The sequence below is a fragment of the Gossypium hirsutum genome, chromosome D12 (assembly GCF_007990345.1).
Source record: "Gossypium hirsutum isolate 1008001.06 chromosome D12, Gossypium_hirsutum_v2.1, whole genome shotgun sequence".
Taxonomy (NCBI): Eukaryota; Viridiplantae; Streptophyta; class Magnoliopsida; order Malvales; family Malvaceae; genus Gossypium; species Gossypium hirsutum.
In genome coordinates this window covers 40,126,939-40,140,078 of record NC_053448.1, presented here as the reverse complement: position 1 = coordinate 40,140,078, position 13,140 = coordinate 40,126,939, and the positions used below count along the sequence as shown (strand labels likewise).

Below are 13,140 nucleotides of genomic sequence, written 5' to 3'. Positions count from 1 at the left end.
ATGGAACCGAATATGTCCCGTTCCTTGAAACTTCCAAAAAATTATTTTTGTGTCCACAGCTAATAACAATAAACTAAAACACCAAAACACATCCATTAGTGACATAAAATAAATCACGAGGAAATAACCACATTACCTCCACAATTTGCATCCCTCTTCTTATTACACGAAGCCAAATGTTCATCACTATTATTGTGCGCAACTATACTATCAACCGCCCCAACAATTTCCTCCATAGCTACTCTTACCTCTATCATATTATTCCCCGAATTATTCAACGCCCCATTTGGTGGTTTACTTTGCTGGAAACGTACTTTAGAAGCTAAAGAAGATTCTGGGTCAAAGTCACCTAGAACGTAACCGCAAAAAATGAAAGGCCTATTTTCCTTCCCTTTAGACCCTCTATATTAACACAAACTAAAGGCTAGACAACCTTATGTTTCCCATTGTCCAACTTAGAAGCAACATTAGCTTGCTCAAAATTGGTACCTAATAAACCATCATAGCCCACACCCACCGACCTACTAGAGCCATTAGAAGACTTCAAAGCCTGTCGAGCCACCTTAAGCCCACTAACAACACCAATCCCCTTTCCTTTACTTTTACTTTTTCCTTTACCCACTGAAACCCTAGCCTCCATATCCTTAGCCACCACTTCATCCCTCTTCACACCTAGCTACACATCTTGAGCCAAATCCATTAAATTTTCCAACTGTCCATTAGTAATATCCTCTTGAATCCTGGGATTTCTTTCCAAATTTGGCATATCAAGAGCAGCAAATCACGATCCACCCGCATCAACATTCCGGCCACTTTTTTCGGCTATCTGTTGAGTCCTTTCTCCTTCCTCGTTGTCGGCGCTCCACCAACATCCACGACCCAAAGCTTTCCTCTTCAACTGACTTCTGAACAGTAACCTTCACCAACTCCGGTTCTTGCTATTTAACCTCACCCACCGAAGAACCCAATTGGACTCCCCGACAAATCTCTGTACTATGACTATACACCCAGCAACTGAAGCATACATTAGGCAAACCTTCGTATTCCACCCTCTGTAATCATCCCTCAACTTTAATCTTCGGAATCAAGGGCCTCATTAGATTAATATTCATAGCCATACGAGCAAACCTCTCTTTTTGCCTGCATAGTGTTCACATCAATTTTAACCACTAGGCCAATAAGTTGTCCTATTGCCTTGATAAGGCATTCTAAGTAAAAGCAATTCTAATAACCCAGGTAATTTGATCCAAACCACTTGGCTATCAATCACATCCTTATCAGTGGAAAAGGAGAGAGTCCATGGTTGAACAGATAAGTAGTGCCCGTAAATCACCTATGCTCTACCCATAACTATACTTTCTAGATCCCCCTTGTTAAGAAAACGAACAAGGTAAAAGTTATTCTCTAAATCCATAAGTTGAAAGAGATTTTTAGGTTTCCACAACATTTGTACCTTGTTAAAGAGTGCATTGAACCTAATATTTCCCCCAAGCAACTTAATCACCAAAGAGGTCTCCATTTTCTTCTCTATAAAACTGTGAACACGATAAAAAAAATTAACTGATAGGATCCCATCCACCATCTTCGTCGTAAAGTCTCCGACTTGCAGCTAAAATTCAGCCTCCATTCAAGCATGCTCAAACAAGTTAACACCTCCACCCATTAGCGTCTCCTTGTAATAAAACCTCGAATTCGATCCTGTAGTATTATTTGACCATTTCTATCCACCGTAGGATCTTCCGACTTTAGGGGTTGATCCACATGCCTTCTAACCTTCTTCGTGGCCCGGCCAATTCCACTATTCGAACTCGATGAATTCGAGCCAATTGCAAACTCCATTGGCGACCGAGTTTCAGACATGCAATTTTTTTAAAGCTCTTACTTTGATGTTAAATAATAATGTAACTTTAATGGCTCCTATTATTAAAAATATAGTTAATAGTGTTATCAAATTAAACCTACTGACAATACTATAAAAATATACAAATTAAATTATGCCAAAAATAAAATAAAATAAAATATAAAACTAAACTAAACTATAGTTACTTAGTTAAATAGAAATTCACAATGGATACATTCTTAAAATTTGAAATTTAAAACTATATAAAAAAACAATAAAGACTTAATAATGTTTTCCTTTATAATCTTTGTGAAACAAAGAAGATTAATATAGATTTATAAACTAAATTATGTATTGATGGTTGCTAAGATAATATTTCAAATATATATAATTAATAATTTTTATAAAAAACTAATATAATAATCTATAATTATTAATAAAAAGTAAATACATGAACGCACGGTAAATGTTGTGATTTGAGGTTTTGACAAGTGAAATTTTGGTTTTTTTACAGGTTGATAAATAAGAAAAATAAGGAGAATGCGAGGGAAAAGAAGAAATGATAAAAACTATTTTTGTGTTATTTTTAAGTTAATCATTCTATATTTAAATATATGGTGTTGATTTTATTTTTCAGGTTTCATGTTAATGTTATTACTTTTTATTTTTATTTTGGAAATTTATTACATAAAAAATGGAATATATTCTTTGTATGACCCTAAAAATACTTAGTGCTAGACCTAAGGACGACAAAAATAAATTTCAATAGGTTTTCACTTAACCAAGGAGTGGGGTTTTTCCGATATTTAGGAAAATTGTCTCTGCTTGTTCCTCATAATTATCAAAATTCCCTTATATAATATTATTTTAAAATATATAATAATAAATTTATATTAATATTTGCTCTGGTAATTTTTTTAATACAATGTCTACTTATATCTTATAATCCCTCACAATTCTAAATTAGAGAAAATATGCACTTAACCATTTTCAAATCCACGTCATCTTAATTGTTGTCATAGCAATAACAATATAAATTAATAGTATAATTATCCCTACAAAATAATTAATAGTATTGTTGAAAAATGAATTTTGATCTAAAAAACTGTGACATATCGAGTCGGAGTGAAGTAAAGCTTTAATTTTTCAGGTCAGTTTTATGGTAAGTAATTAATATTTAATTTGGGATGGAGTTATGTTGGGGGTATACCGAGTTGATGTCAAAGGATGGGGGACATATCGAGTCGGAGTGAAGTAAAGCTTTAATTTTTCAGGTCAGTTTTATGGTAAGTAATTAATATTTAATTTGGGATGGAGTTATGTTGGGGGTATACCGGGTTGATGTCAAAGGATGGGGGGCAAAAACAGTCTCGCCCTATCTAGAAATCTGCTCATGAATCAAATCATGACTTCACTTAAAAAAAATTAAGCTTAACAGACTTGACTAGTAAACCCATTTTACTAATTCAATATTAAATACCAAATAAGATCAAAGCATGAAAGTTGTTGCACAAACCTGATCCATGAATAGTTGTATTTGGAAAAAAATTAAGTGCCACACTAAAAAAGGTGAAACCACAATTTTCCCAATCAACTTTTGCTTTAACACTTTATTGGAGGAAAATGTGTTGACAATTATGATTATGCCACAAAAGGAAGAACTTGATTTTTTTATGAAAAACTAGTAAGTGAATTGTGTTGATGCCAATCATTAAGTCTTGACTATTAGCATTACTTACAAACTTATACCAAGATTTTTAATGTTTTAACTAAAAAATTTGGTATATTTCTTTTTCAAAGTCAACAATATAAATTTCTAAAAAAATGCATAGAATAGTACAACATAGGAGGAAGAACATGGGGAAATACAATGTTTCACTTTTTTCTATGGGTTGGGTTGGGATCAAATCAGATTTAAGTATAACATGAGCATAATTTATATTTGTCTAAGTCTGGTCTAGCCCGACAGAAAATACAGATTTAAACTTTTGTCAAAATCTACTAATATTTGTAAATAACTAATCTAAACTCATTTTAGGCTCATCCATCTTATTTTTAAGTTTTTTAAAAGTATTTATGTTAATTAGTAATTTTATACATTTTTTATTTGTTAAAAAAATTATATATAGGTAACTCAACAATTTTTTAATGTTATATTATAATGTTATCTATCACTATAGATTTAATTTTTATATGTTATAAATTATATAATACAATACATTAGATAATTAGAAAATAGGTCAGGCCAAGTCGGGCTCTGGCCTTGATTGTTGAGCTCGAGCTCAACTCATATTTTAAATGAGCTTAAATTTTTATTTGTTTGGATTTTTTTGTTTAAATCATTTCATATTTTGAGTGGATTTTCGAACTTGAATGAGTAACCCAACCAGTAACAGATCAGATTTAATATGGGTGCCAAAATTACCTAACCCATACAAATGTTGTATGATCAACATTGGATCTATTTCATGTTGCTCAATTTTATAGTGAATAATATGTATAAAAAGAAAAAAAATGATTTTTCATGACCTACAGTTTATCTTTTCGGATAGCATTTGTGGTGATGAGATTAATTATTATTGCTCACGATGGATATTTTGGTTATGACAAAAAATTAAGATTAAAAAAAAAAGAGAAAGAGAAAGGAAGGAAGGCCTTGTAATTTTATGAGTTAGTGTAATTTTTGGCCCTTAGCCATGGTAATTAAGTCCATTTTGGTATGTGTATTTTTTTTTTGTCTCATTTCATATTTGAACTTGAATTTCGTAAAAATGTGATGACATAGCATAATATTATGATACCATGTCATCACACTTTTATGAAATTCAAGTTTAAATACTAGAGTAGGAAAAGCCATCAAGTTCAAGTATCAAAGTGGATAAAAAAGTATATTCATCAAAATGGACCTAGTTGCTTAGTTTAGAGACAAAAGAATTATATTAATCCATTTATAGGCATAATGCTAAATTTAACCCTCAACATTTATATTTTTTATCAATTTGACCCTTATTCTTTTTTGAGTTAAATTTAGTTGTTAATATTTCAAAAAGAGTTGAATCATTTTTTTAATGGAAATGTTAACTAAAACATTAAATTTTTAACGATTTTGGTGTGTTAACCCACTACGCAATCCATTTATAATTTATGTTGATATGACACTATTTATCTTGCATATCACCTCAGCAAATAATATAAAATTATAAAAATGTCCAAAAAAATAAAATAAAAAAAATTTTGAAAAAATAGTATGAAGTACACATTGATTGTCATATGGGCTATCATATTTAAAAATTTAACATTTTAATTACCAATTTCGTTAAAAAATTATAATTTGACTCTTTTTTTAAAGATTGATAGTTAAATTTTTTTTTAAAAGATTGAGAAAGTTAAATTTAACTAAAATAAATAAGGACCAAATCAACAAAAATGTAAACATTCAAAGCTAAGTGGATTTATAAATGACCCATTGAATAGGCAAGGTATGATAAATTTCAACCGTTAGATCGTTATTGTTATAATCCATCACAATATCAGACGAACATAAAACAACGTGTACGATAACGAGATTACACACATTTTCATGAACTAAACAAGTCTCCGGCAACCCTCCGTTTCCGCCCTCCATTGATCTTTTGTTCTTCTTTGGAAGCTTCACCTCAAAGATACCCTAAAAGGCTACCGTCAAAGGTTAGTGAAGTTTCTTATAGCTTTTATTACTTTATTATTGATTCCTTATAATAATCTCCATGTTTCGTTTGGTTGTTGAGAAAATGCAAGAAAAAAAAAGAAGCTAATCGCTTAGAAATTTGAATTACTTTAGGTCCTTTATGCATATGAATTTGAATTACTTATCATCTAACACCAACTGGACTGAAATCTACTCGCGGAAACCGTTAGTTCTAACTCTTTTTTTTTTTGTTAATTCGTATTTTTATTATTGAATTTGTATTAACTGTGTCTAAATTTATTCCAATGTTCAATTCTGTACAAATTTTCTTGATCATGAAATTGTGATTGACGTTTTTGAATTTAGATTTGATAATAATTCGTTGAAGATTTTGTTATTTGCAGATTGAGAATTGTTTCTGGATTCAGTTTGTTATTCAAATTTTGTAGATGTTCACTTTTTTGAACCATGTGAGTAACTCTCAGTTGCTTTGTAGCTGTAATGATTGGAATTAAGCTTTCAAGACTGAGGTTATATTCTACTTCCCTATATTCCTCTTCAAAATCGTCATCGGCTTTATACAATTCATTAATGAAGCCTACAGGAATTGCTTATAAAAACTATGTCAGACCATCTTATGGTTCTGTGAATGGTTTCTATAACAAAACAAAACTTCGTTGTGCTGCAAAGTTTATGAATATTTGTAGTAAAGTTGCGGTCTGTTATCACAAATCCAATCCCATGTCTGCATTATCCTCAACTTCATCAAATTTGCCTTTCCGGAGTCTGTATCCTTTTGTTTCGATAAGCCCAGTGTTGATACATCAATCGCAGTCATTGTCTTTCAGTAGCAAGGCAGATAAGGTTTCAGCTGCTTCTGGTGGAGCGGAAGTAGATGTTAGTAAAAGTGATGGTATTGGTAGTGGTTGGGGTGATAAAGTCAAAGATGCTTGGCATAGTGCTGCGGATGCAATAGGTTATACTAGGCAGAAGGCTAAAGAAGTCTCCAATGAACTGAAGCCTCATGTTAATCAGTTGCTTGATACTCATCCGTATCTTAAGGATGTGGTTCTTCCTGTTGGGTTTACTTTGGCTCTCACCGTACTAGCTTGGGTGGTCTTGCCTAGGCTTTTGAGAAGATTTCATGAGTATGCGATACAAACTTCAATCCTGCCATCTGGAAGAATGCTTGGGGATCAAGTGCCATATGATAAAAGCTTGTGGGGAGCTTTGGAGGATCCAGTGAGATATGTAATTACCTTCATGGCAATCTCTCAAATGTCGGTGGTTCTGGATTTCTATGTTCAACTCTTTGTATCCATTTGTTCATATGTTTCTACATTTTTTTGGGGGTCTATGAATAATGAATAAAGATACCTGGACTTGCAGTTGCATGATGGTGGCACCAAGTACTGTTCCATCACAATACATTGTGCAGGCATGGAGGGGTGCAGCTATACTTTCATTTGTCTGGTTTTTGCATCGTTGGAAAACAAACGTACTTGGTTATGCACTGGCTACTAAGACTTTAGCAGGGCTTGATAGGGAGAAGTTGTTAACTATAGACAGGTTTTCATCTGTTGGTCTATTTGTTATTGGGATTATGGCTTTAGCAGAGGCATCTGGTGTAGCTGTGCAATCTATTCTGACAGTTGGTGGCGTAGGAGGTAGATTTTTCTGTTAAATGCATATGTTCTCATCTGTTCCAGTCCATTTTAACAATAAGATCATTCAATTGGTTAAGTTTACAGTATAAAAAGTAAGTGCTTTTATCTGTGATAACTCAAATAAGACTTTTCTTTTAGTGTTTTTGTTATCATCAATCTTTTTTGTTAGAATGATTTTTAAGAATATGCAATGGTTTAGGAAATGCTAATTTTATGTGCTTTATTGCCAAAATAGAAAGGCGCCAAATTGCTGTTTCTTGAATCTTCATATTTGTAGATATAGTACGCGTCACTCGTTTATCATCTTCAAAGTAATCATATAACTAATTCAATCTCCTTAATAGGAGTGGCTACTGCTTTTGCTGCCAGGGACATCTTTGGAAATGTGCTCAGTGGATTGTACATGCAGTTTTCGAAACCCTTTTCCTTGGGTGATACAATAAAGGTAACACAAATGAACGTGTATTTTTCTTTTAGTGAAGGAAAAATGTTTTCTTTGTTTCCGTGTGAATGGATCCACTCAGCTTTTGTAATAGTTATAGTCTACAAAGACAAAAATAGTTTTTTCTTTATTTCTAAATGTATCTGATGAACCCTGTATTTCATCCTAGATTGTTAAGAACTGAGCTTCTCTTAGAAAATTGCATGGTTGGATGTTGTACTTAATAATTTATTATTCTTGCTGGCTAATTCTGAGTTGTCCGTTTGAATCAGTTATCATCTTTCAACTTAGCCTGAACTGGCTCTTTCCCTCCTAATTCCACTATTTACTGACTCTTAAGTTAATTCTCTGAAGTTAATTGGGGTTTATTTGATACATGCTTCATGATATATGAGGTCATGGGTAATTCTGACCTTTGCGGAGATGTCAGTTATTTATTTCATCATACCGGGAACTCTGTCATAATACCTGAATGCCCTTTGTTTTGGTGGTAGCGAGATAAATTTTGATTTCCACTTGTGATTTTTAAAAGTTTTAGTTTGTTCTTTTATTTATTTTTCTTTTCTGCAGGATTACTAATAAATTGTTCTTACTGCAGGCAGGATCTATAGAAGGTCAGGTGGTTGAAATGGGACTGACAAGCACAACAGTACTTAACTCTGAGAGATTTCCGGTTCTGGTTCCGAACTCACTTTTCTCCAGTCAGGTTGGTATTTTTCTTTTTCATTTCTTTTGTTGAAAGAGAAGAAATCCTTGTTTTCAACTCATCAACTCTTATGAGCGTATGCTTATTTGTTTATTTACACACAGTAGTCGTACTAAAAAGGCCAAAATCATCGTTGTATTATTTACTATGTAAAATTTCAGGTTATTGTAAACAAGTCACGTGCCCGATGGCTTGCAGTGGTGACCAAAATTCCCTTGCAAATTGAAGATCTGGACAAGGTTCCCGAGATATCAAATGAGATCAAGAGCATGCTGAAATCAAACTCAAAAGTTTTCTTGGGAAAGGAGGTCCCTTACTGTTTCCTGTCTCATGTAGAAGGTTCTTATGCAGAACTAACTGTTGGATGCAATCTCAGACATATGGTAACCTCTCATCCTCGGTACTTTTCAGATGCATCTTGTATGAGCTTGGTCTACCTAATTGATCTCAACTCTTTTTCTTTTTTTTTTGATCTTTGGCTTGCCTTGACCTAGCCTTCAACCTCGACTTATTAACATTGTTTTCGCATTCTGTGATTTTGTTGCGATTTGATCATCTCTGAAATTCATCATTTTAAGCCTGACTTCTGTTACCTTTTCTCATTTCACTGATATCTACATTGCTGTTTTGATATGCAATTATAGAGCAAAGATGAATTGTACTCTACACAGCAAGATATTCTTCTGCAGTCTGTCCAGATTATCAAGAAGCATGGTGCTACATTGGGCAGCACATTCCAATGTCCTATCGGTCAGTGATGCTAAGAGAATGAGATCTTTTGCACCCAAGTTGCAGTTTATGCGGTTAGACGTCTTCCACAACTTGAATATATCTTGAGATACAAATCGTGTTTGGTGATTTCGTGTTTTTGCATTGTTGTGGGACTGGAGGGTCGCCATTTTACATGGATTCATGAAGAAATGGGTATGACTAAAGGTGTTCGTGGTCTGAGCTGAGTCTTAGTTCCAAAAAATCCCTACCCAAGCACGGTGTGCTTATGCCCCTCCAAAGGCCTATTTTACTGTTTAAAAACAATGTTTTTGTTTAAATTAATTATAAAAAATATATAAATACTAATATAAAATTATTTTTTATATTTTTATAATTTATAAACCGTAAAACTGGCACAGTCTCTGAGGTTGAAAAACATAAACTCAAGCCCGGCCCAAAGCTGGCTGAGCTGCCCGGCCATGAACGCCTCTAGGTATGATTTGATAAAGGATTTTCTTTGCATATATATGTTTTGGTAGACAATAGCACGCCGTAGGACTAGAAACCACAATTCTAAGTCATGTGAACTAATATTTTATACATCGGCAATCTAGTTGAAAATGTTTTTTAAGAAAGAAACTCTAGTAGTATGTTGTACTGATCGGGGCAACTATGAATTTGGTGTCGTTTAATTTCATGCCATTGCAGTCATTGGAAATGGTAATATAACATGGGACAACATATAGGGCAAGTCAAATTATTTAAGTGGACATTAAAATAAAACGGAAGGTACCTAACATTTTGTCCGAAATAAATAACTTTGCATATCCTTCATTCCTCCATTTTTGTTTAATTTGCAGCTCCATTTTCCTTCAGGTACTCCACAAATCTATTGAAGTAACTGTCATGCAGGTCTCGGTTGCCGAAAACTTGAGCTGCTTCCCTAGTTTGGATTCTTAGTTTCTCTCCTTCTGCGGACACCATTGCAAGTCTCAGAGCTTTAGCTATATCATCCCGGCTAAATGACCCGTCTTCACTTCTCTCTATCTCTACACCCAAACCCTTGTCTACCAGAAGCCTTGCATTCAATGGTTGGTCTATCACAAAAGGTAGCACCACGAGAGAGTGTCCGAACTGCAGTGTTTCGATAATCGAGCCCCACCCGGCGTGACACAAAGAGCCCCCTATTGAAGAGTGTCCTAGTATCTCCAACTGCGGTGCCCAACCGATGCAGACCATCCCTCTCCCTCGCGTACGCTCTTGAAAACCACAAGGCAATGCATCGAGTTCATTGAAAGCCCAGTGGGGTTTCCTTAGTGCCCATAAAAACCGTAACCCCGATAGTTCCACCCCATATGCTATCTCATGTGTCTGTTCTTTGCTTAGCTTGCACTCGCTTCCGAACCCTACAAACACAACTGAGTTAGGCTTTTGAACATCGAGCCACCTAAAAATTTCACCGGTTTGTCTTCCTTGGGGTTTTTCTGGTAGTAGCAAACCAATGGGAAACACTGGTTTGCTGCCATTGCCGGTTATCTTCTCGAATGCGTTTAAGTACTCAGCTTCATATTCAGGGCAAGTACGAAACGCAACAGCTTTAGATGCCTGTAAAATTTTGTGAACCCTGTCAGCATCCGATATCCCGGAAGCATTCTCCCCATGAAACCCTTCGTGCATGGCTGTAGCTAAGGATTTAGGATAACGCAATGGAGAAGAAAAACCAAACCACTCAGGCGGTGACATCAAACTTTCCGGGGATGACCTCGTCAACGTCTGATTCACAAAGAAACTATAAACTGAAGCCGAAAAAACCGAGAAATTAATGAGAGGGATATGTTGTTCTTGAGCTATTTCCACCATCCAATGAGGAATCACATCGATCAAAATCCAATCTGGCTTTTGATCTATGACGAACTGCTTCACCGGTTGACGAAGCAGATCGTATGCAATCTTCAGGTACTGGATTTTCTCGAAAGGGATATCGACAGTCGCCTCACAACCTTCGGGCAGCTGCTGCTCATCGTCTAAGTTTGGCAATGGAAAGACCAACAAGTCTAAAAGGGTTGCTATGTTTGATGGAACATTGGGCAGTCTTTTAATGTTTCCGGGGGTTGATATGAAGGAGACTTTGATACCAGCTTTGGCTAATTGTAAAGCGAGTTGAAAGAAGGGTATAAGGTGACCAAAAGCTGACCATGGAACCATCACCATATGCAAACGTGTAGTAGCCATATCTGTAGCCAAGGCAATACCCTGAGTCTAACCAGCCAACACCGATATAAGGGGGAAAATTTAAGAGTTAATTGCATCAAACCTCTTAAAATTATTGGCCAATTTTACTTTGGTCCTTAAATTTCAAAAACATTACAAACCAATTCTTGAATTAAAGTACTGTTCCAATCGAGTTCAATTGATTTATTTGATGATCTACTCAGGGTAGTTGCCTATGGTACACTGACTCTCCACAAAGTACAAAAAACTAAACCCTTTGAGGGACAATATTTTCAATTGTTAGGGAATTGATTGACTACTCGATGGACAGCACTTTGAAGATTTTTTTGGAAGGAGTTGACTCCCTCAATTAATAACTAAATTAACGAAAAAACTTACTTAAAACAATATTTTTATTTTATTATTTTATTTATATATTTTAAATTTTAAGGATGAATTTGCAAATTAATTCTTCAAGGTTTGGTAAAATTATACTAATAAATAAATATCTAAAAATGTTTTTGTTTTATAATAGTATCAGCAAGTTGGATTTCTTAATCTGTTAATATTAGTGCATTTGGCCGACAAAACTTTTAGGTTACTTTCTGTCGGCAGAAATATGTAAGCAACAAACCCTTTTTGGTTAAATTATGGAATAAATAAATCCAAATGAGATCCAAAGCATTTTTCTTAATATATTAATGTCACCCTTGGACTTATTTAACTTTATCGGTTGGGCACCACTTCTTTTCAGCCTCACCTGTAATGGAGAATGATGGATCGGTAAATATTATTTTTATAATAAATTATTTCAGAAATTTTAAATGAAATGATAAATTTTAGATTTTTTTAACATTTCTATGAATTATTTACCAATTTAAAAATTTCTTTTTATTTTTGTGACTAAATTAAAATTCGATTTTGTTTTAATGATTAAATTGAATTTGTAGCTATTAATGAGGGGTTAGTCTTGAATTAACCCTTTTTGTTTCATTTTTAAGAGGATGGTGATGTACGTGTGATGTTATTGTTATTATTATTATTAGATTTCTATTAGGATTGTTTTGTGATATGTATTACTAGGATACTTATATACAACTTGATTAAATTTCCAGTAAAATTAGTTGAAAATTCTTGATTAAACCCCTAATAACTTTTTTTACAATTTTTGATGATCTTCCAAAGTTAAAACAGGGGAACTCGAATCCACTCTGACCTTATTTCACAAAAATTAATATATCTCAAAACTAGACTCAATAATCTTTAATTTCATATTTAATTCAATCTCTAATCTATAATTTTTGGTGAAGTTTCAAAGTTAAGTCACTGCTGCTGTCCAAACTGTTTTAATGAAAATATTTTCTTTTGTACTATCTTCCATTCAATCACGCATAATTGTCATACTTTTAATTACTATACAATTTAGACACTTATGCTTATGTGTAGATTACATATTCATTTCTTAATCTTAGTACTTTTCACCATACAAATCACATTCTCTCTTACCAATTTAGTGTTTTAAGTCTCTATTCTTCATCAAATACTTTCTATTTCTAGTATTTAGATTAAGTACATCTCACTCAAAATATCTTTAACTCAATCTATTGAAATACGAGTAGGTTTAGTTTGAAACTTACCTTCTTTGTCAAGAATTTTTTCATTTCCATGCATTTCTCATCTTCACCACTTTCCTTCCTTTTCCTTCTCATTTTCTCCACTTTCATTTTCTATTTTCTTGCTTCTAAATTGATGAACATATTCTCTAAAATTTTCAAAAATTTTGGATAAAAAGGTAAGTTTTTATGGCAAATGACTAAATTGTAAAGAAAAAAATTCCTTTCTCACCCTTTCACTCACGTTGGAAGGATGATAATTTCCTTTCTTTTTATACTACCA

At 33.6% G+C, this 13,140-nt stretch overlaps 2 protein-coding genes across 4 annotated transcripts; one reads left to right on the top strand and one right to left on the bottom strand.

Moving 5' to 3' along the window:
- The first annotated feature begins 5,372 nt into the window (after positions 1-5,372).
- LOC107945948 (mechanosensitive ion channel protein 1, mitochondrial) lies at positions 5,373-11,437 on the top strand. Of its 3 annotated transcripts, XM_016880118.2 has the most exons (8): positions 5,373-5,527; positions 5,912-6,787; positions 6,897-7,174; positions 7,519-7,619; positions 8,215-8,322; positions 8,484-8,705; positions 8,967-9,125; positions 9,910-11,437. In XM_016880118.2, the coding sequence occupies exons 2-7, from the start codon at positions 6,009-6,011 to the stop codon at positions 9,078-9,080; spliced, it is 1,602 nt and encodes a 533-aa protein (XP_016735607.1). In that variant the 5' UTR covers positions 5,373-5,527; positions 5,912-6,008; the 3' UTR covers positions 9,081-9,125; positions 9,910-11,437. The 3 variants fall into 3 exon arrangements, with proteins under 3 accessions (XP_016735607.1, XP_040962626.1, XP_040962627.1); XM_041106692.1 differs by lacking the exon at positions 9,910-11,437 and having other exon boundaries at positions 8,967-9,416; XM_041106693.1 differs by lacking the exon at positions 9,910-11,437 and having other exon boundaries at positions 5,374-5,527; positions 6,004-6,787; positions 8,967-9,416.
- On the bottom strand, positions 9,718-11,265 carry LOC107945950 (putative UDP-rhamnose:rhamnosyltransferase 1). Its single transcript, XM_016880119.2, has one exon. It carries the CDS (start codon positions 11,263-11,265, stop codon positions 9,883-9,885), a length of 1,383 nt encoding a protein of 460 aa, XP_016735608.1. The 3' UTR covers positions 9,718-9,882.
- Positions 11,438-13,140: the final 1,703 nt, after the last annotated feature.